The sequence below is a fragment of the Desmodus rotundus genome, chromosome 11, assembly GCF_022682495.2.
Source record: "Desmodus rotundus isolate HL8 chromosome 11, HLdesRot8A.1, whole genome shotgun sequence".
NCBI lineage: Eukaryota > Metazoa > Chordata > Mammalia > Chiroptera > Phyllostomidae > Desmodus > Desmodus rotundus.
In genome coordinates this window covers 24640916-24664421 of record NC_071397.1, presented here as the reverse complement: position 1 = coordinate 24664421, position 23506 = coordinate 24640916, and the positions used below count along the sequence as shown (strand labels likewise).

At 34.5% G+C, this 23506-nt stretch overlaps 1 protein-coding gene across 1 annotated transcript in view; it reads left to right on the top strand.

Moving 5' to 3' along the window:
* EYS (eyes shut homolog) overlaps nucleotides 1–23506 on the top strand; it is a 1562674-nt gene that overhangs the window by 1296410 nt on the left and 242758 nt on the right. The window contains 2 exon segments of the mRNA XM_071219700.1: nucleotides 6815–6979; nucleotides 16904–17057. Coding sequence (XP_071075801.1) covers nucleotides 6815–6979; nucleotides 16904–17057 — 319 coding nt within the window.

Sequence of the window (23506 nt, the reverse complement as noted above, 5' to 3'; positions counted from 1 at the left end):
AGAGCTTTTCTATGGGGGAGAAAATTAGATGCCTCCAATATAGCAGCAGAACTAGCAGCAGCAACAGAGGTGTTGATAATTTTTATCAGGTGCCTAACAAATTGATTAACATTTATGGATTAATATAAATGGGAATATCTAATATGGGGAAATTATCCCTGTAAAGGTAATAATTTACTCCATGAGTCATGGGCCATCCAAATCTAAAATATTTTTTTAATTCTAAAATAAGCAAAAAATGTATGATGTGGTAAGAATGTTTAGTGTCATTTATAAATACTAAACTATAGTACTATACATTAGATGTATAAATAGTATAAGTACTATATACAGGGGTAAACAAAATTAAGTTTACAATTGTGAGTACATGAAAGTTTATTCTTATATTATTATTTGTTATTTATTTGTATTATTATCTCATTATTATTAGTTATTATTTTATATCCTTATCATTATCTTTTAGGTAATGATGGTGGTAATTTAACCTATTTTTGCCCACCCCTGTATATATAAATCTTGAAGACATCAGAGTTTCTCATAGTTAATATGTATAATATTTATTTCATAGGCCTTAGAACTTCATTTTACAATTTTGGAATAATATACATGATTATAGCTTTTCTATCTTTGAATACTATTGGTTAGACTTATTATTTTTCAATGATCCTTCTCAGGAAGAGGAATACATTAATTTATTAACTAGTGATATTCCTTTTTATCACAAGACTTAACAAAATTAGCATTATAAAATGAACAATGAAATATTTTTAAGTAAAAAAATATTAATAATTACATTGCATCGGTCTTATCTACTTTTTATGAACTTAGTGAGAATTTGTATGATATTCTTTCTGGGAAAAGCAAGAAGAGATTCAACAAAAACAATTCAATGGTATTAACTTGTCCTTTTTATTTAGTAAGTTAAGTATATTTTCATTATAAAGAAGGAGTAGCAAACAATATTGTTTCATCTAGTACCAAGAATTGCAATAACATTGTATATGGATAATTTGTGACATCACATTTGTAGCTTTATTTGCATGTCAGTATTGGGGGTTAGATCCTAGGAAACCTTTATACTAGCCTGAGGGGGTTATAATTCATAATGTAGACAAAGGAATCCATTTCTATTCAGAATGAATAAAATGTATTCTGTTCAGTTGTACTGTGGTCAGGGTAGAGGTTCTAATCTCATCTGTTTTCGTTATCATAAATATTCCATGGTGCTCTCCTGAATTAAATTTCAATAAGTTGTTGTTATTGACTGTGGTCCTGAAGTATTTTGGGTGAAAAAATTATACTCACCCATATTTTTGATATAACGTGCTTCAGACACAAGTACTGTGGTTTATTTTATAGCTTCCTTTGACAGTTTAAGAGTTTGGAGGTTTGTTAACATAACAATTTAAAGATTCAAAAGATTCTCCTTCTGGGTTAATTTACTGGTTTTTTCCATGATTCAGAACTGATTTTTAATTTTGTTAACCATATAAAAGTTAATAAGTTAGATCAGACCATATAACCCTTTAAGATAGTTAAATATTATATATTCTAATATGTAATTAGAAGCCACTAATTAACTACTATATGATATATTTTGTAAGATTTTTAATACATGTTTTCATATAAAAACCCTGGGGGTTTTTTTTTCCATTTGTAATTGGAAGAGAAACAAATGTGGAGTGTGTTTAAATAGCATTGCCTAAAGAGGCTTTTGGAAGCAGTAGGAAAACACTTCGCCTAACCCCAATTAGTCTTGTTTTCCACATTCAGGGCAGTTCTGTCTTTCAACATATTCACTAAACATGATGATAATGAAAATTAATGTGGTTAGAAAGCAATTCAATAGCAAATGTTTATTGTTCATAATTGTTGTTCCCTGCCATAATTTTCATAAAACCTGTCAGCTCTGAAAACAAGGTTCAAGGAGCGTGTGAGTTAGGAAGTAGGCAGGTGTGCCTGAATTATACAATAGATGTGCTCTTGTGAAATAACATGGAAGTCATTTTTAAGCAAATTGAATTATATTTTTACTGCTCTTGATGATTTCACTACTTCTCAGAATAAGTAAAACCTGATTATGAATCTGAATTTGATTCATGTATGAACCTTCATATGAAGAGTATTCTCTTACAGAAATTTTCCTTTGGATTTATTAATAATGGGAAAAGTTCACCCACAGGGAAAATGCCAGAACCCAATCTCTATAGTCTTTCTGCATCTCATTTTAATTATAAGAATATTTTTTCTGTTTTTTTTTTCAAAACAACCACAAATGACTGCTTTAGCTATGGTTGTACATATCTAAGAATATGTTTGCCTACAATATACAAAATTGTTCACGCCATAGGAAAATGCAAAGTCACAGGTCTTTCTACCAGGGAACAAATAGCATGGGAAGGTAGATGGAAGAGATTTTGTTAGACTCTCACTTTTATCTAGTCTTGCACTCATATTAGGCTTAATGACCCTTGGTGAGGACAAATCTAAGAAATAATAGTTAAGCAAATAGGGTGGCATATATTCCCAGGACCCAGGAAAAATTCTACCACATCAGGAGAATAAATTTTACCAACTTCTGGCCTGAAGTTTTCTTCTATGAAGCTAGAATTTCAGCTTCATAAGGGTGGAATCTTTATCTGTTTTGCTCACCATCTATCCCTTGACCAGTTCTGGTATGGACTAGCCACTCAATAAATAATTTGCTGAATGAATGAAAACATGAGTGACTCCAAGCAGGATAAGGAAAAGCAGTAGGCAGAAACAGTGGCTAAAACCATATTATGGTAGCATCTCAGATATGCAACATTTAAGTAGTTGTCAAGTTATATTATAAAGATTCTACTAATTTAAAACCCAAGTCCATCTTTTGTAAACTTATCCATTTTTCTCTGCCATAGCCGCATCTAAATTTGTCACCCAAACTTTCTCCAGTGTAGAGCTGCCTACATTGCACTTTAATTTGATGGGCCTATGGTTTTTCTCCTTACATATTAAAAAGTGGTGCATGTGCGGTTCCAAGTCTGTTAATATTCTGCTCTACCCGGTCCAAACTAATGATGATATGGTCTTTTGTGGTCACAAGAAAACAACTTCATCCTCTTAACTTGTACTTCCCTCAATGTCTTCTGAGAATTCATTTATTTAGAATATTCTATTTCTACTAACTAAAGTTAATTTACCTCCTTTATCCAGTGTAACAGATTCAGATTTACTATTTTATCAGCTCTATCCCAAGTTTCTTATATGTGTAATATAGTGTGGAAAACATGCATCCATTAAAAGTTGTAACTATTAATATAATATGATAGGGAGTTCAAATTTGGGGGAATATTGAAGGTGAGCCTTGAATTAAAGGAAGTCTTATGTATTGGGGGTTATGGGAAGGGCATTCCAGACAAAGAGAACAGTGTGAACAGAAGTAGAACCACAGAAGAAAAGGTGGTTCAACCTTGCTGGTAGATGTGTGAGTGTGGAAACACAAAAAATAAGGCCATGGAGAGCCTAGTTTACTCCATAAGCAGAGGAGTTATCCCAAAGTGCGGAAGATCTGAGATGATTGCAGATGAGCAATGCTGACAGCATGACGGCTATCAGACGCTACAGGTCGGGAGGCCAGTTAGGAAGAAGCTGTTGCCAATACTTAAGTTGAAATGTAATGAGAACTTAAATAAGGGCAGAGGTAACACAAGGGAAGTTGCAAGATCCTGTCTGAGAAAGAGGAGACAGGAACCAGCTGCTAGTTTGAGAAGGGATGGGTGGATAATGATGCCGAGTTTCCAAGCCTGGGAGAATAAGTGCTATGAGTAAGAAAACGGAGGGGGATCAGATTTAGAAAAGACATAGATGAATTATGCGCCAGGACAGAGCTTTACAAACAGCACACTGTGGAATAGTTGAAAGAACAATCTGAAAAGGTGCTAGCAAGCAGGTAAGAAGGCAATCAAATTGTAGTATAGTGTCATGAGGGACAAGAAAGGAGAAAGTTTTAATAAAAGTAAGTATTAAGTACTACAGAGATTTCTAGGCATATTAGCACTGATGAAAAGTTTGCTGACTAAACCTAAAAACTTTGGGGTAAAAAAAGACCAAGTAAAATAGCCAATTAGGTAAATTTCTAGGAGTTAAAGCTTATGTGTAGGACAAAATTCTTTTAATATGTGTTACCATATAAATTAAATCAAGCAGTTTGCTAATAGATAAATTATATTATTTGTATCTGACAATACAAAATTATAGATATAAACAAGATGTTAGACATAAACTTCCTTTTACAACCCAGGATATAATGTAATAAACAAAATTAGGTGACATATCTAAAAGCAGGATTTAACTAGGAAACACTTGATATGAAAAGAGGAGAGGATTTCAGAGACATGCTTTGAGGACAACAGTTTTGTAGAAAAGCTATTGGCCAACCTCACTCTCTACACTCTCTCACTCACCACGTGACGGTGTTTGGTGGTATCTGTAACTAGATCCCTGGGTAAAGAACACTATGGACCAACAGTCACACATTCATACCTGAGAAAGCCAAAGCAACCTCTGTGTGTGTGTGTGTGTGTGTGTGTTATGAAGAGAGAGAGAGAGAAGAGACTGAAAATTAACTATACTCCCACAGACAGTAGAGCAGGGAATGTAGGAGCGTTTACCACAAACTAGACAGAGACCCCTCAGAAAAGAGATTTGACCCAGAGTCATTTTATGTTCTGCCCAACTGGTTTTACTAGTCAGGTGACCAGGACCACCTTAATATTCCCTTCAAGTTGACTGAACTCTAGCCAGGCTTCTTCCTGACTCTAGGCCTTTGACCTCACTCTCTTAAAGCATTTACTTTAGAAAACTTTCAATTACAAATTCTTTCTTTGGCCCCTTGAGATGTAAATCTTTCTGAAAGCTTTTTGGCAGTTTTACAACCCAGGAGTGTCTTTCTCCAGACCGTGGAGCCATCTCTTTCAAGCATAATCAATAAGATGTGGTCCTGTCTCCCATCTCTATGGAATGGCAGCAGCCGAACTTCAATGGGTGCCTTGCTGCAGGCTGTAAATTACTTCTTGCAATGAAGACATAAGAAAGCTTACATTTTGGGGGGTAAGGCCAACTAGCAAAACGGGTAGCCTATGATCCCTTCATCTCAGCTCTTAAAAAGCCCACCACCTCTGTTTCAGAGTGTTGAGCAAAGACCGAATTCTGGCCTCTCTCCGCTATTGCATTAGCCTTGAAAATGTGCAACTTTTTCTTTGACACAGGGAAGTGGTTGTCAACAGCAGGAGTCTGCATAGAATGTGGAAAATCAGAGTGGGACCAAGTTAGAAGTGACAAACCCAAGGCAGGCTATAGCACAAGTCCTACGAATTGCAGCTGGCAGAAGGTTGCTAAAGACGCACAGATCCTCATGAGTCATAGGGTTGCCAGATTTAACAACTAAATATAGTGGACACTCAGTTCAATTTGAATTTCAAAGAAAGCGCAAATATTTTTTTTTTAGTCTAAGTATGTCCCGAACATTGCATGAGATGTACTAAAAAAATTATTAGCTGTTTATTTGAAGTTGAAATTTAACTAAGCATCCTGTATTTTTTCTGACATTCCTACCATGAGAGAAATGACCTATTCCTAGAGAGCAGGAGGCCTGCTTACAATATTAACCACCAGCTCTAACAGCTCTCCTTTCTTTGTAGTTCTCTCTCCTTTAAACAATACCTTCCCACCTTATCCTCTCCCATTTGAAACTAGAAAGGTCCAGAACAACAGCTGGCCTGAAGGGAGGTGGTAAGAAGGAAAAAAGAACAGACACCAGCTTCTTTCTGCCCCTCAAGACAGAGCAGTACCAGGCACCCTACAGGCCTTGACTGGTGGAGGGGGTGGGGGAAGTCATATCTATGAGGAACGGTAAGTGTTGATGAATTTCTTAGACTGAATATGAGTTTTCTAATTATTGTATAAATTAGAAAGAAGGCATGACTCATAAGGATTGCCAAATTTTCACCCAGAGGCAGAGAAACTTCCCCATTGTGAGGGAGACAAAAAATAAAGCTGCATTTTCAATATATTATGTAATATACTTGCTAAGTATGCCAAGTCTATAGATCTAAATATATATATATGACAATAAAATACTTTTTAAAATTTATCTTCCTCAAGATTTTATGAGATTAATCAATTAAAAGGTTAAGAATTCTAAAAAAGGAGCCCTAAAAATTATTAATAGCCATGCATATTTTAGTAATACTCCTTACAAAATATTTTATACATCAGTGAAATCACTATGTATTAATGAATAATAATAAAAAAGAATGTGACAATTTTCTAATCTTTTTTCTTTTTTAAATTTTTATTGTTATTCAATTACAGTTCTCTGCATACAATTTTCTAATCTTTTTATGTCACAGATTTTGAGGTATAATTACATCAAATAAAGTTTGTCAATTTTAAGGCTATAATTTGATGTCCATCCAGCCGTTTGTACTACAGAATATTTTAAGAATCTAATGAAAACTCTTATTTCACAGATTTTTTTCCATACAATTTCAGGGTGTTTATTCACCCTTAAAGCGCATCCATGAACAAAAAATTAGCTTCTTTCTTTGAGTCTTTTTCTCTAGGTTGGTGGTTAGTTATGTGAGAAAATGACTTTAAAAATAGATTGTACTTATATGTCTAAATTTCTTAAAGTTGGGCCTAAATAATATTTATAAATATCAGTTTTATCTTTTTAAATAGAATGATAACTATTAACATTATATTCTTATCTGCTTGATCAGCAATGTACTATACTATATCAGAATATAGTAACATGGCCTTTTTTTTTTAGATGCAGGTTTATTTTTTCCATCTTTCAATGGGAATTCCTATTTAGAACTGCCTTTTTTTACAACCCTAAACGAGCTGAAGTTTCTGCTGGAAAAGGAACATAACAGAATTGTTACCATCTACTTGACTCTAAAGACAAGTGCTTCGCGCGGAACCATTCTCTACAGTGAGTATTGAATGCCCTCCTATACGTTATGTTTCTTTCTCAAATGATAACCTATTAAATCTATGAATTATTCATTTAAATATCATGGGGGAACTTTTCTAGCCTAATGCATGAGGCATTACCAAAAAAAAAATCTTGCTTCTTTCTAGGTTTGTTAGAAGTTTCTTTAATTTACTGGAGTCATTCAATGGAACATGACTTACAAACAGGATCTGAACCAGCAAGGAAAAACACAGCAAGCATATGAATTTGACGGCATACTGTATAGCTATAGCAATAGAACATAAATGCTGCAAATGTTTCATAGAGCATTTTTATAATATTAATCACTAAATATAAATTGCTTTCAATACTTGGTAACTTGGAAAAAGGCATTCTAAAGCTGGGATTCATTTGACAATTGGGGAAATTCCTATCACTCCTTTAGTATTATCTTAAAATTATCTGGATTTTTTTGAAGTATTATTCACAATATTTGTTTAAGGAAATGCCTCTATATCCAGGGTTTTCTACATCACGCAATATGCTCACAGGGATCTCTGTAACCAGAATTTATGGGCCTCTTGTTTCTATGGCCAACCAGCACTAAAGTGTATTACTTGCAATATTCCAAATGTGACAGTTGTTTTATTTCTTTTGGAATGAATGCTCAGTAGTTTTAACAATTCTCTGTATTGGAGGTGTAATGTTTTCTTGGATAGATTATCTACTGCAGGGCAACTCATTATTCCCCAGATCATTTTCTCTTCTCTTTTAAAGTATTTTGCAAAGTTGATTTATTATTCTGTACTTTCTAAACAAAATTAAAACCTTTTTATTGTTTGACTTTGAGTAAAATGCCTAAAAGGAAGCATTTTTTTTTTTGGAAACTGGGTACAATCAGAAATTTTGAACATTAAGTTAAAACTGAGAATTTATGTTACATTTTAGAAAGAAACTAATGTGTCAGAACTAGGCCAGCATTATTTATTTCTAAGGAATGTAAGCACCCATGTTTAAATGATGGCTTTAGAATGTCTGACTTATTTATGTTAAAAGAGAAAGAAGAAGTTTAAAGGAGGAAAGCTTGTGTTTATATTCAAAACTTAAGTGGTTGTAGACAACCATGAAATTTAGAGTTAATGGTGCATTGCAGGGGAAACAATACAAAACCACAAAGAACAAAAGACACAAACGTAATTTAAAGCCACAAAGCAAGATTCTTTTTCTAGCTCTGCAATTTTTTAAGTCATATAGAATTGGAAGGTGTTTCCTTGTGGAAAGTGTGTTTTTACTAAGTAAAATCAGCTCTTGGCCAAAGAAGCAGCCGACCTCCGGGAATCCTCCTCCTCTGGGCCTTTGCTTCTGGCTCATGGCCATACCACCACTCAGGGTGCTCTCCTTCCGAAGGCTACAGAAATGCATGCCCAGGATGTATATATGTATATGTGTGTGTGTGTGTGTATATATATGTATGTGTGCACACATATATCCTGCTTGCATTTGTTCTTTAATATAAACCAATAAAAACCCAAGATGATATTAGTGTCATAGGGTTATTTTTGCCTTTCATATCCACCGACCTACCAAAAACATTAAACTAGAAATTATCGGTAAGAAAACAGTGCCATGGTATGACTCCCTAACTCTTTCCTTGTCTTATGTAATTGTTGTTATCACAGCCCTGGATACATCAAGCCTGTTTACTCATGGGAGTTTCATAGCCTCTGAATGGAGAAAATATTTTTGTCCGTAGAGCTTTCTTTTTGTTCATTTGTAAAGTGGTCATTCAGTCCTACTGAGGGAATACCTCAGCTGCCTGTTTCATGGGGTTGCTGCTTTTTTAGAATTTGTCAAACTCATAGAAGCACCACTACAGATGAACACAAAGGTTTTTGTGATTCAGTTAGACACCCATATTTTATAAAAGGTATCCTTTAACCAGACTTAAGGGCTAATTTCTTTCCTATTTTGTGTAGGAGCAATTCCAAGTAGTGACGAAATCAAAACAGATGTTTTACTTTAGAGTCTAGAGGTTAGATTTTTATCTGGGTTTTTTCTTGGTTTGTTTTATTTGTTTTATAGTTTTGCCATTTTTTTCTATTTTGGAACATTTCAGTAAAAACTCAATTCCATTCTACAAACATTTATTGAACATTGGTATTTTGTGTCATCAAATATTAAAGGGAAAAGGATAGAGAAATAGCAGGTTGCAAGCCAATGTCAGGTTTGAATTATATTCCTAGTTCAAAACGGTAGATTTATCTTTTCTCAGTTTGCTTCACCAACTAATTGATGTTGAAAAGGAACAAAAGGAACATAAAGCTTGAATCCTTATGGGGTTATAATAAAAATCCTTAGAAAAGATAGTTTAAAAAAGAATGCTCTGTGGGAGACAGACAGCTCTGAGAACAGCAGTCAGGATGAAAAGCAAGCTTTTTGAATTTGCAACTGAACCAATACGGAATTCTGGAACTCAGTCAAAGGAGCTACTAATAGGTCACGGGAGAAGGGATGAGACCACACAAACCTCTTTAGGTGCACTTTCAGAAAATGAGATCTCTTCAGCAAGCAGTTTCAATCAGGAGGTTTCGTCATGGGATATATTACTATGCAGTTGAATCCATTCTGTGCTGCTTCTTTGAAAAGAAATAAGCATGCCCTTTGGAAGTATGTGATCTTTGAGAATTAAGAACAGACCTCTGACCAAGTTACAGGAGGCAAATTACATGAGCAACTCCAGTGGGAGAACGGGATTCAGAAGCAGTCTTTATATTATTTAATGTTTGTTACCTTTCTTTAAGAAAGAAGGTAAAAGGAGGACTAGTTTTAGGTATTTTTTCCAGGAAGGAATAGACAGAACAAGCAGGATTAATGGGCCCTCCCTTTTTGTGCATTTAGAGCTAAAAGAAGAGATTTCTGATATTGCTGAAGAAAACAAATTAAATCTAAAAAATCAAACATCTGCCTTTCCCTATAAAATGATTCTCAGCAGAATACACAATATCTTCATTAGCTACTTATGCCAAGGTCAATGAAATCTCACAGTATTTCCTGACATCATATCAGAAAGCATCTTTTCTTATAGAAAAATGTTTGCTGTCACAAATAGTAAGGGCATTAATGTTAAGTGAAATAAGTCAGAGAAAGGCAAATACCACATGTTGCCACTTATACGTAGAATCTAAAAAACAAGATAAACAAACAAAATTGAAACAGACTCATATATACTGAGAACAGACAGATGGTTTACAGAGGGGAGGAGACTTGTGGGCTTGGTGGAAAAGGTGAAGGGACTGAGAAGTACTAATTGGTAGTTATAGAATAGTCAAGGGGATGTAAAGTATGGCATAGAGAATATAGCCAATAATATTGTAATAATTAGGAATGGTGCCAGCTGGGCACTAGAGTTACTGGGGGGATCACTTAGTAAAGTATGTGATTGTCTAACCACACTGTCTAACCTATAGTGCCCACCTAAAACTAATACAAAATAATATTGCATATAAACTTTAATTGAAAAATAAAATTTTTTAAAATTTGCTCAGTTGCTTTAATCAATTTTGCAATGGACACCACAAAATTTAGGGGGTATCTTTGTCCCTTCTTACTAGCACCCAAGGGAGCTTGAGCCAGATGAATACGGGAGGAAGTGGGATTGAAAACTTGGACGATGCATTCATACATCACCACTCATTAGGCATATAGAGATTGCTTTTTGTCATATCTTTTTTTATGAGAGCAAAAGTCTAATTCAACAAGTTTTAACTGAGTGCCTAGAAAGTGCACCACACTCTGCTAGGCACTGTGAGGGATACAAAGATGAATAAGAGATGGTATGCATCCCGTCTCTCACCATTTAGCAGAGATACTATGAGCATGCTTCTATGTGAAAGCTGACCATGATAGGTCTTAAAATAAGAGTATCAGTTAAGAACTGGGCTAGTACAGATTCCTTACACCAGCAATCTGTGCTTATGTGTCTTCATTAAACAGGGGTCACCTCATAACCTAGACCTGTGTTTCACATCTGTACTCTGCCAACCTCCTCAATACTCCACACTTGCCTTGCATAGAGTAAGCACTTGGTTAGAATAGTTCTTGAAGTTCTGTTTGTGAGGTGCTCAATTCTGGTGGTTGTGATGAAAAATTGGTAGGTATTGAGACTTTCTTTTAGGAAATTATTCTGTTAAACATTGTCACACTTTCTTCCTCTGATAAGTAAGAAAAAAGGGTAAGATTTCAAGAGTTGAGTCAAAACATAACGTATATCAAAGCTAATTTTTCCTTGAGTCTACTTGATCAGGAGCAGAACAGAGGGGTGGCAAATTTTTTCTGTAATGGCCAGAGAGTAAATAATTTTGCAGGCCATACAGTCTCTGTCACAATGGTTCAGCTCTGCCAAATATAGCATGAAAAGAGCCATAGACAAAAGTAAATACATGAAATATGACTGTGTTTCAAAAAAAACTTTACTTACAAAACTAGACAATAGCAAAAATTGGCCTGTAGGCCATGATTTGCCAACCCTTGACTTAGAATGTTGTGATTCATTAAACTTCTCTTGAAATACAACAATCGTGTTAAGAATAATTAGACCCTGATGCTATGTCTGAAGTTTATGAAGAAGTAAGCCAGTGGGAGATACACCTCTGCTTCTGAGCTTCTGATGTCCTTACAACAGAGAATGACCTAATGAGGAACAAGCTTGCTTCTAGTGGGCAGAAGTAGGTGCAAAACAAACAAACTCAGTCAAGTATTGACATTGCTGCCATGACCATCTCAAGAAGAGTATAATCCAGTGATTAAGAAAACTACTCAAGCTGGACTACCCAGCTCCACCTTTTGGACAAGTTACTTAATGTCTCTGTGCCTCATTTCTGTAAAATGGAATAATATTAATAATAATGATACCAAAGATATCAAAGAGTTGTTATAGGACCGAGAGAGTTAACACATTCAATGTGCTTAAAACAGTGTTTGGCACATGGCAACATGAAGTAAATACTAAAAATCTTATTCAGATAATGCTTTAATCTTTCCTCTCTTATAACTTGCCTGGTAGGGACATCTGGGAATTAAAGGCTTAGGATGGTGTATTTTTGCTAAAATGTGTCGTTAATGTTACCCATTTGATAGACATATCCATTTAGGGAAAAAATAATTAAACTATAAAAAATCCTGGATTCATGAATTTGACAGTATTGTAATAGACAATCGGTACAATTTTTTTTCTTATTTTCATTTTATCTATTTCATCCAAATGAAGAGGATTAATTGCCTCTAAGAGTCTTGTATTAAGCACCTCACTGTCCCTCTAAGATGTCTTTCAACCATGTGCAACTGCTGCTAAGGTTGCTAGTGGGGTTACTGCTTCTCTTTACAAACACTACCCTTTAAGGAGAACCCGGAGAGGGGAGGTCTAAAGCTGCGGCAAAAGCATGTGTGTCCAATAGGGAACTCAGTGCGGGCTCCGAGAGCAGTCGTTACCACTCGCCGCAAGGGTGACACCAGGAATGAAGAGATCATCCAACTGCTGCCATAGGCAGATCGAAATGTCAGTAGGCAACCCAGGGTGGACTTGAACTTAAGTCAATGTGAGCTAACTGTACAACATGGGTAAATCAACTAACCTTTCTATACTTTAGTTTGACTATAAATATTGCAAATGTAATTTTTATTACCAAGTTCACAAGATTTGAAAAAATTGTGTATAAAAGTGTTTTGAAAAATACAAAGTGCCATAAAAATAGTGTTATTTCTTTTATGAAAGGTGGTAGAAATCCATGTTACTTTATAGAAATTTGGCCATCTACATGCATGCCCAAAAATATATTATCTGTATTGATCACTATCCATATTATGAGGAATGATATTGAACTTCATTTTTAACTCAAATGGATGACCAACTGATGAATCTCTTCTGAATGTTTATTTATACATAATTGCAAATCAAGTTGTCATTGATATTTGGGAGCAGTCATTGCAATAGTTCAAATGGAGAAAAATACCCATTTCTAATGGACATAGTAAACCATGTAGCCATATCAATCATAAATACACTATCTTTAGTATTTCAATGAAGTGAGTATTTATGCTTACAAAACTTCAGATATACAACCCAATGCAATACCCAAACAAACCAAAATTTTTTTAAAGTTTACTAGGATATCATTCTTGCCCTCTATCTGGATTATTTTATTATTATTCCTTTCTTGTGAGACTAATAATTTATATTATATAGAGGGTGGGGCAAAAGTAGGTTTACAGTTGCTCATATGGAAAATAATATAATGATTAATAAATAATAATACAAGAATAAACTGTTTCACATACTCACAATTATAAACCTACTTTTATCCTAGCCTATATAAATATACTATATATACTATATATAAATTTCAGACTCAAAATTATGGTATTTTCTTTCTAAAAGGCTATGATATTTAGAAACTAGAGTATACTGTTTTGCAAGTAATTATTACTGTTTATTGTTCTAAGCAGCATTTTTAAAGTTAATAAATTTTAAATCAAGAAATACAGTCAGTGATTTTATTGGATAAAAAATTTGAGAATTATAAATTCTACAGTTTCAAAATATTTTCTGGATAAATATATTCAGGAAACTCACAACATAATGATTTGTTGAAAAAAACAACAAAATGTGCAGGAAGTTGTCAAAAATTGTATAGGAAATGGAGAAGCCAAAGAACTTATATGCACAGCCCATGGACATGAACTAAGGAGGGGATTGTTGGTGGGAAGGGGGTACTAGGCAGAGGGGGACAAGGGGGAGAAAATTGGGACAACTGTAATAGTGTAATCAATAAAATATATTTTTAAAAAAGAAAAGAGAAAATTACTACACAGCCTAAAAACATGAAGAATTATCTCAAAAAAGGATAGGATCACACTTCTTGACTAATGCATCATCAAGTATCTTTTCAGTGAAGCAAAAGAATGACTTTCTTCAATGGTTTAATAATAAGTGAGCTCTTCTGGGGCTTCCAGGTCCTGTCCAAAGGTGGTACAAATTGCAATACTATGAGGAAAAAGACACTGCTTCTCACATTTGCCATGTGTGTGTGTGTGAGCATTTGTGTATATGTGTATACACACACATATGTGTATATATGTGTATATATATATATAATCTTATACATTTACAAATATATAGGGTGGGGCAAAAGTAGGTTTACAGTTATAAGTAAACCTGCTTTTGCCCCACCCTGTATATATTAGAGAGAGAGAGATTAACATTTGTTTGATGACTTTGGGTTGAACTAAAGTTAATGTGACATATCATGAAGCTGAATATAAAAATGTACATCTTTCTAACAGTAGTCATTGCTTATAATATTCTTTAGCACTTCTATTTTGAAAATTTTGTATTCTTTCTATTTTGCTATTGCACTAATTTTTCAATTCTAAATCAAATAATTTTACTATAATTATGTTTGAAAATATATGGCCTTTAGTACTTTTTGTGAAAAACAAAGAACTCTTCCTGAGTATTTATTCATAACTTTCCTCTTATTACATAATCCAGGTTTTATGATACAAAATCAATTGATTCAAAAGTGAAAAAGTCAATCAAACAATGTTACTTATATTCCCTGAAGTGAATCATTTGCTATTAAATCATGTAAACACATCAGTAGCCACAGGTCTTCCATCTCCCTGCCTGCTGTCACATATTATCAGCAAAATACTTTGCATTCCTTTGCACAACAAAGAAAACGTATTAAAACAATAAATACTATGATGAATCAAAACCTGTTACTACAGAGCAGACTACAGAGAGAACTAAGCTTAGTTGTTTGTTTATATTTTCAGTTCCATTACCTTTATCACAGCAGCCCTATCATGTACTATCTGGCAGGGTAGCTATGGTTGGTAATGGGATGTTGGTATATTGGCTAAGACTATTCATCCCTATCATTGATTTTAGTGGTTCATCTTCCTTTAAAAATAATTCATTCCTGAATGGTACTGCATACACTTTGTTTAATGTGTATGATCAATTTTTCAAACTCAGTTCCTGAAGCTTTGGAAAACAAACCTTGTACATTTGGCACAATAGCTTGAACTAAATATTCAGCTCTGTTCTACTCTACTCTGTATATTGTAGTTCTAAGTCTTCTGTCAAAAATATGAGTCTGAAATGGTAACATAAAGAAATTATTAAAATATAAAGTATTAGGAACTTTTGAGTAGAAATGGTGGGTTGGAGCAGGATAACAGAATGTCCCTTTCGTGCATAATGAAATGAACCACCCTTTCTTCTCCCGAGAGGATAAGGGTGGAGAACGAGACACCAGTTCAAGAATGCAAAACAACTCCATGCCCTTTTAGGATAGAACCTTTATCGTATCTCAGGAGAGAAAACGGAAGATGCTGGTACAAAGTTTTGTGTTTCTTAATGTGCTCCCGTTGCCCTCAATGCCCTCCCCCAGTTAAAAAATAAAAGTCAAAAATAATAACAAAAGTTCTTAATTATACTCTCAAATTCAGAGAAAAGCAGCCTGGATAGGAAGTCATGGGAAAAGTAAAGGCAAACACTGAAGAACAGATGTCAAAAAACTGCTGATGGAGCTCAGGAGAGCAGAAGGGGTGAAGCCGCACTTCCTGCTGCCAGGCACTGGGCTCACTGGGGGGCTATACAGCTGATGTCCTCAGAAGTGGGTTAAAGCCCTGGGTGGGTCGAATGGGCTTTAGTAAAGGACACTTAGGCGGATCTCAGAAGAGTGATTTTCAACCATTTCTATGGTGTTCTTTGCTACTCATATACACAACAGAAGCACATGCACTGCAACACCTGAGACACCTGCATGATTGTCATGGCAGCATTATTCATAATAGCCAAAACCTGGAGGGGAATGTCTATCTATAGAAAAGGGGAGTAACTTAATTATGAATATTTATTTAATAGAATATTAAAGCATGGAAACTAACAAACTCTGCCATGAATGTGATCTCTCGAACATAATGTGCAAAAGCACATAGACACAAAAGAGTACATACAGCATGATCCACTAGTACGAAGACTGAAATCAAGCCAAAGTAGTCCTAGCTGTTAAACATCAGGATTGTGGTTACTTTTGGTGGACGAAAGAAAGAAGTAGTGATTGATAGGACTTCTGACAGTGTAAATAATATTCTTTTTCTTAAATTGATAGTGTTTGCATGAGCAGATTCACTTTCTGATAATTCACTGAGGTATATGCTTAATTTATGTGACTTTTCTGTATGAGTTAAATTCCAATTAAGAATGTTTTTAAAAGGAATCCACATGCTTACATGGGAAGATGTCTAAAATGTATTCTTAAATAAAAAGAGAAAGGTGAATAAAACTATTTCTTACATTATTTTATTATTTTTAAAAATAAAATCATACTATAAGAATATTTTTATGTGGATAAATGCACAATAGAAGAAAATGCATCAAAGGATGGAGGAAAGGCTGAGATGAAGGCTGGGCTGGAGAAGGGAGAATGTTTCCCTTTTTTCTTTATAATTTATCATTTCTATTTTTATGAAAGATATTGAAATTAAAATATAAATAATAATAAGTCAAATTATTCAATATTCAGTATGTGCCAGGCACTTTCCATTTATTATTTTATTTAATTACCACAGTAGTTCTAAAAATTAGTTGTTCTGATTATCCCATTATAATATATAAGGAAATGGGACTCAAAGTACTTAAGGTCATCTCTCATTTAGTAAACAGAGTGAGACGTTAATCTCAAGTTAATGAGTTAATATCAAGTTAATGCTGTTAACATCACGCTGTTTTCAGCCTGTGGAAATTATTGTGTCTTTCTAACACAGGACTGTTACATATGCCTTGAGGGCAAAAATTGTGTCTGTTAAATGAAAGATTGTCATTGAATATAACAAACCTAAGTTTCTCTCTAATGGTCTGTAATTTTCTTCCTAAAGGTAGTGAGAAGAATTTTGGACAGCAGTTTCTTCATCTGTTTCTTGTGGAAGGAAGGCCCACGGTTAAATATGGATGTGGAAGTTCCCAAAATAGCTTGACTCTTTCTGCCGGTTACACCATTAACACAAATGCATTCGTCCCTATCACTATACGGTAAGCGCCCCACAGTAGTTCTTTGAACTCTAGTGCTCAGCCTTATTTTTTAAATGTTATTTATGTGTATAACAGCCACCCAAACACAGAAAGACAAAAAGGTTCATCTGAAAATTGTTTTGCTAATCTTATTTTTTCCAGTTTGGTAGAGAACTAGTGGACATTTTGTCCTGTCCAAAACATCCACAGAGATATTTGGTCCATGCCAAAACATCCTTGAAAGTTGATTCTATCCAAGACATGCACAGTTAATATAAGTCCCACTTTCTGCAAGATTCTAACCCAAATCCATCTGCCTGACCCGTGTGCCATTACCAGCGAGGCTGCTGAGGCAAGAAGGGTTATTATTGGCAGTACAGCAACAGCACAATTATTGGGCCAATAAAACATGATAGTATTTTGTATGTATTACTCCTGTAAGCCACAAGTATACATAAATCTTTGGGGCTATTTGAACTAAGGACACTTTGGCCCGAACCAAATGTCTCATTTCAGTAGATGTTTTAGACAAGCCATGTGTTCGGCAAGATAGTGGAGTAAACTACAAATTAAATTAAGATATAATTTGATATAATCAAATTGTACACAAAAGGAATCAATTTCTTTGAAAATATTATGGAGCAAATAAAGTCAGGTTGCTCAGCTGAAGTTAAAGTGTAGTTCAATTGTTTAACAAAATATCTATTGAGTGAAAAGGGTACAGCTGTTAGGAATTGGTAGGGAGTTAGGGGCATGACTCTGAACAGAAAAAGGAAATCCAATAGAAAAAAAAAGAATAATAAATGAAAATATCTTTCTGGAACATACAGTTTGGGGAAGGCAGTCTTAAAATTAATTCATGCTTCCAAATAAGGTAACGGTAGAAGAGAGAACTGGCTACATGCAGTGGCCACATCCTGAGGGCATTACTGAATGAAATTTTCACATAACAGCCAAGAATTGAAAATTCATCATCAGTATAGCCATCTAGTGATAATGGTCTCTAAAGTCACTCTATCTTAGTTAAAAACAATATTTTGGGCCTGAGTTCATATGTTATATGACAATTGGAGAAGTGAGTCTGATCAGCAGCAGTCTTGGCTAATAACATGAAGGTTATATAAATCAAATAAAAATTTCCAGGGTCTGCATCAGTCTGAAAATGGAATCAAGGAAATTGACACCAATCTGAAAATAGAAATGCCTTATAAAGGCAAGGACAGTATCCTACGCATTTTTAATGCACTGAGCATGTCAGAGGGGAAGTTGCCCCTTCCGTATACGTCTGCAAACAAGAGGAGATGAAGGTATCTAGGCTGAGCAGTTCAGTTGATAATGACAAGAAGGCAATGAAAATACCCCAAGGTGAGGAGATTATAATTCATCAATTATACACACCCTTTAGGAACACTAAGATCTATGTGGACAAACCAAAATTTCAGTTTATCTCTCTTACAAGGTTAGCAGTTGATTCTCCCCTCCCAAAAAAGAGTCAAATGAGAAGTTGAATAACTTGGACACCAATTTAAAAGCTATTTCTACTGACAATACCATAATTCTAAATAATATAATCATTTCATATGAGCAATGGCACATCTGATTGCATACAACATAATTTTTTATTTTGGGATAAACTTTCTTTAAATGATTTTATTTTTTGCCTTTAAGTAGTGATGACCAAATGGGGCGGTCCGCAAATAAACCACTCAGCTCCTTAGGTAGCCTGAAGTTGAAATCATCTTGTAAAAAATATCAATGCTTTTAGTGACACTGAAAACCAAAGACATTCCAAGTGTTTCAGTTAATTTTATCCAAAATTTAGAACGTATAAAACAGGTGTCTCTACTGATGCAAAAATGAAAATCTGCCTTGTCTTCGAGGCAATAGCCTATGAGACCGCAAGGTGACAATAGGTTGTATTAAAGGCTGACCCTACAACTATATTATACATTGTATATTGCTGTTATATACAGCATCTAAATTCATATAATAAATATAAATTATTTAAATTTACGAAGTAAATTTTTTACTATTTTTTCTTAGTCCCTTCACCTATTTCACCCAGCCCCCAACCCCTCTCCCTCTGACAGCTGTCAGTCTGTTCGCTGTATCTATGAGTCCATTTCTACTTTGTTTATATTGTTCTTTAGATTCCACACATAAGTGAATTCATAGAGCATTTGTCGTTGTCTGAGTGGCTGTTTCACTCAGCGTAATACCCTCTAAGTTCATCCACACTGTCACAAAAGGTAAGGTTTCCTTCATTTTGCAGCTAAATAGTATTCCACTGTGTAAACGTACCACAGCTTTTTGAGCCACTCATCTACTGAAGGGCGCTTGGGCTGCCTCCAGATCTTGGCTGTGTAAGTAGGACTGCAGTGAACGTAGGGGGCATGTATTCTTTTCAATCAGTGTTTTGACTTTCTTTGGATATGTTCCCAGAAGTAGTGTCATTGAGTCATGAGGTGGTTTCATTTTTAATTTCTTGAGGAAAATCCATACTGTTTTCTGCAGTGGCTGCACCAGCCTGCATTCCCACCAACAGTGCACTAGGACAAGTGTGCCTTTTCTCCACAAACTCTCCAACACTGGTCGTTTGAGGATTTATTGACGATAGTCATTCTGACTTGTGGGAGGTGATAACCGCATTGTGGCTTTAATATACATTTCTCTGATGATTGGTTACACTGAGCATCTTTTCATATATCTATTAGTCACACATATGTCCCCTTTGGAGAAGTGTCTATTCAGATCCTTCGCTCATTTCTTAATTAAATAGTTTGGTTTTTGGTGTTGAGTTGTTTGAGTTCTTTATAAATTTGGGGCATTAACTCCTTATTAAATGTGGCATTGGCAAATGTGTTCTCACTCAGTGGGTTGTACCTTCATTTGTTGATAGGTTCCTTTACTATGCAAAAGCTATTTAGTTTGATGTAATCCCATTTGTTTATTTTTTCTTTTGTTTCCCTTGCCTAAGGAGATATATCAGAAAAAAATACAACAGTATGGCAATTACCAGAGGAAAGGGAGGATGGGAGAAGGTAGAAGAGGGTAAAGGGAGGATAAATCAATGTCATCATAATAAATTCAATTAAAGAAAAGAAAACTATTGCTATGAGAAATGCTCAAGATTGTACTGCCTGTGTTTTCTTATAGGATTTTGATGATTTCTAGTTTTACACTTAGGACTTCCCATCCTTCACCGGACATAATTTAAAATGAAAAGGGTGGGTCTTGTTTTATAGCTTATCCTAGCATCCAAATTTTCATGAACAAGATTCTTTCTATGTAAATTCATAATAAATTTCTCCCTGAAAAGCATGTGAATTAGGTTATTTTTAATTGTATGAATATTGATGGAGTTTTTCTTATATTTAAGTGTTCTTAATAAAATACCATGGCCAGATTGATAAGAACTTATTTTCAAAAATCAGTGGAATGAGTTCTAAGGTAAACATGTAGAAGATGGCTTTGAATTTTATTTTGTTTTTAGCCCCAGAGAGTAAACATGTCAGTATTTCCTCATACTGAATCTGCATTAAATCTGTAGGGTAGATAACAGAAGTAGAACAAACTTGAATAAACCACTTGTAGTGATTGAGGTCAATTCAGTATCAAGATAGAAGTTCTTCTTAAATGAAATGGAGCAGGGATCACAGTTCTATAGATACATTGTAATTCATACTCATGCACAGTTTATCTTTCATTTCAAAAAAAAAATTGAAAGGGATCACAGAGAGAGAGAGCCTTGGTTTTCACAAAGGGTATTCTCCTTCGGCAAAGTTCAAAAAAATTGTCACACTATATATATAGTTTTTAAAGTTTCTGAAGTTTAAATTTTTCTGGCACCTTTTGTGACTTTCCTATACAAAAACTGTCTCTTTATCTATTATTTTGTTCTCTAAAGAAGTCCTGTGCTCTTTTCCCTAGGTTATTTACTGTGTCATCTGCATGTTTAAAAGCTACATAGCCTATTCTATCTTCATTGTATTCCACCATCCCAAACACCTGACAATATTTCCTCAAAGATTTATCTTGAGGCATAAAGTTACCCATGTATGAATCTAAGGTATACTCTCAATTCTAATAGTTAATTTTGGTTAACAAGCTCTTAGGGTAGCCAAAGCCAAGTGGATGTTGGCCAAGAATTGCATGCCAGAATGCATCTCTATCAGCCACATTTTCATAGCAGGTTAGTGTAAAGAAATACACACTTGGTTTAATACCAATTGGACAAAGGCTAGAAAAGTTTCTAAGTAGCTGGGCAGCAAGAAGCCTAGCACTACTCAAACAAACATCAGGTAAAGCCATTGCAATTATTTTTGTCACATTACCTTCTTAGATATCTGGCTGAGAAAACAAAATAAACTAATAAAAACTGCTGCTGAGTTTTGTAAATGGACTCATTGTTACCTCCTGTTTGATCTTATTGTTATTTCCCACAGTTGTTTGATGAAGGAAGTAGATTAAAAATTTATTACAATGTAAAGCCAACATTAAACTCAAAAAATGGCAAGTAAAAGGGATTCTTAGTTGGATTGATTTTGACTATATCAAATGAAAAGATTTACTAGTAAATTATAAAAAAATAAAAAAGGAACAAAATACAGCTTCTTGTAGTACTTATATTTAATTTGTCAAAGGCCTTTCAGAAAACTGCTCACAATCAGATTCTAGTGCTTTGCCATTTTCCCACATAAATGCTTCGTTATTACAACTTGCTGCCCAGCTGGTATTGACTTATAACTCCATACAGAGAATGAACAGGAGACTTATTCAAGTTTATGTAAGAAGAAAGAATATCCATAATGTATTATCAATGTAATTTTAATAATAACTGAAAATATTCATGTTTCTGATATTCTAAAATATATAACAGTTTCTCATACAGTCCTGATAGTTAATGTTATATAAACTATGGATTGTCTGTGTTTAGTCTTAGAGCCAAGAAACTGTGTCATAGTGAGAACCTTCACTTCTTGAAACAGATACTTCTTTGACTTCTTTGAACTGTGCTAAATCTAAAAGATATTAAATTTATTCATAAAATATTGCCATGTCAATATGGAAAGTTTGGCAAGCCTTTCATCTTAAAAAGGTCAAACCATCACTTCAATATTAATCTCTGTATAGTTTCCATCACCTCTTCCATCTGGTATTTCTTAGAGGAAATGTAGGAAAACTAGAGCTCAGACGGGAAATGCAGTATAAAATACTTTGTTATTAAATTGACATGCATGTAAATACATAAATCTAAACATTTCTCTTGCTCCTTAATCTATATATAAGATAGTATTCACACATAACATGTCCCTACAAAATATACATCAATACTAGCTGGGAAGCAAGTTGTAGTATAGTTTATTTGTATTCAGTTGTGACTATCTACTGTAAAATGAAAATTTCTTCCAGTAAATATTAAGCTTAAGAAAAATTTTAAAGAATTTCTGTGAGTATAGAGGGTGGTGATTTTAGTGTTGTTTAGGATGATTGGGTTGAGTTTTCTGCTAAATATATAGTTGTACTTAAAATTTGTATATATCTTAAGGAACAAAGAAGTTAAGTATCAGTCTGGTGCCTATTGATGCAGAAATAAATGGAACTTTCTGAGCAAAGACATCATAATTTGAATGTAAACCTGAAACCACACAATATATTCACTGAATCATATGTTAGTAGCTTCGACTAGTCAGTTTGATATTTTAAATTTTTTTCAAGTGATTATTTACCTTTGCAATCACATGTGTGGCCCTCTTACCTGCAATTCAGATCAAATTTTTCCAAATTGAATGACTTTAAGCAAAGTTAAAAAAGTGAAGACTCAGATCCACAATTTGTCATCTTCTGGTGTGTTGAGATGCTGTGACAGACCAGAGAACTAGTTAACCCCCAAATCCTGAGAGCAACCACGAAGTCTCTAGTGAGAAGAAAGAAAGATAACAGCTGGCAAGAACAGCTATAACACGGGGTGGGAAGTGAACTGGATTTTGAAAAAAGATTACGATTTTATCAGGGGGACAGCAGATGGAAAAGGATCAGCAAAGACAGCATGATACAGAATGACACCATGGCTCACATAGGAAATTGTACGGAAATTGAGTCTGATAAGAACATGAAGTTCAAGGGTTAGCTCTTCAGCAAATCATCATGGAACACAATTTCTAATGCAGAGCATCACAATAAATTCAAATAAAAGCTAAGAAATTATTTCAAAAATTAGTCACATATGCTGCAGAAGGCTTCACATTCTTTTGTGCTTTACTATTAGTGATGGATTTCTACAAGTGTCAGAAAGGACTATTGAGGAAGTTGGCATTATTCTTGCGTGGTGGCAGAAAGTATGGCAACATGAACTTCAGTCCCTGACAGCCTTATCTCTTTGTAATTCTAAAATGTGTGTACTCTATCACCTTCAAGACAAAATTGTGTAAGAAAGTAACAGGAAGCAAATGAAGGCTTAGGGGTAAACT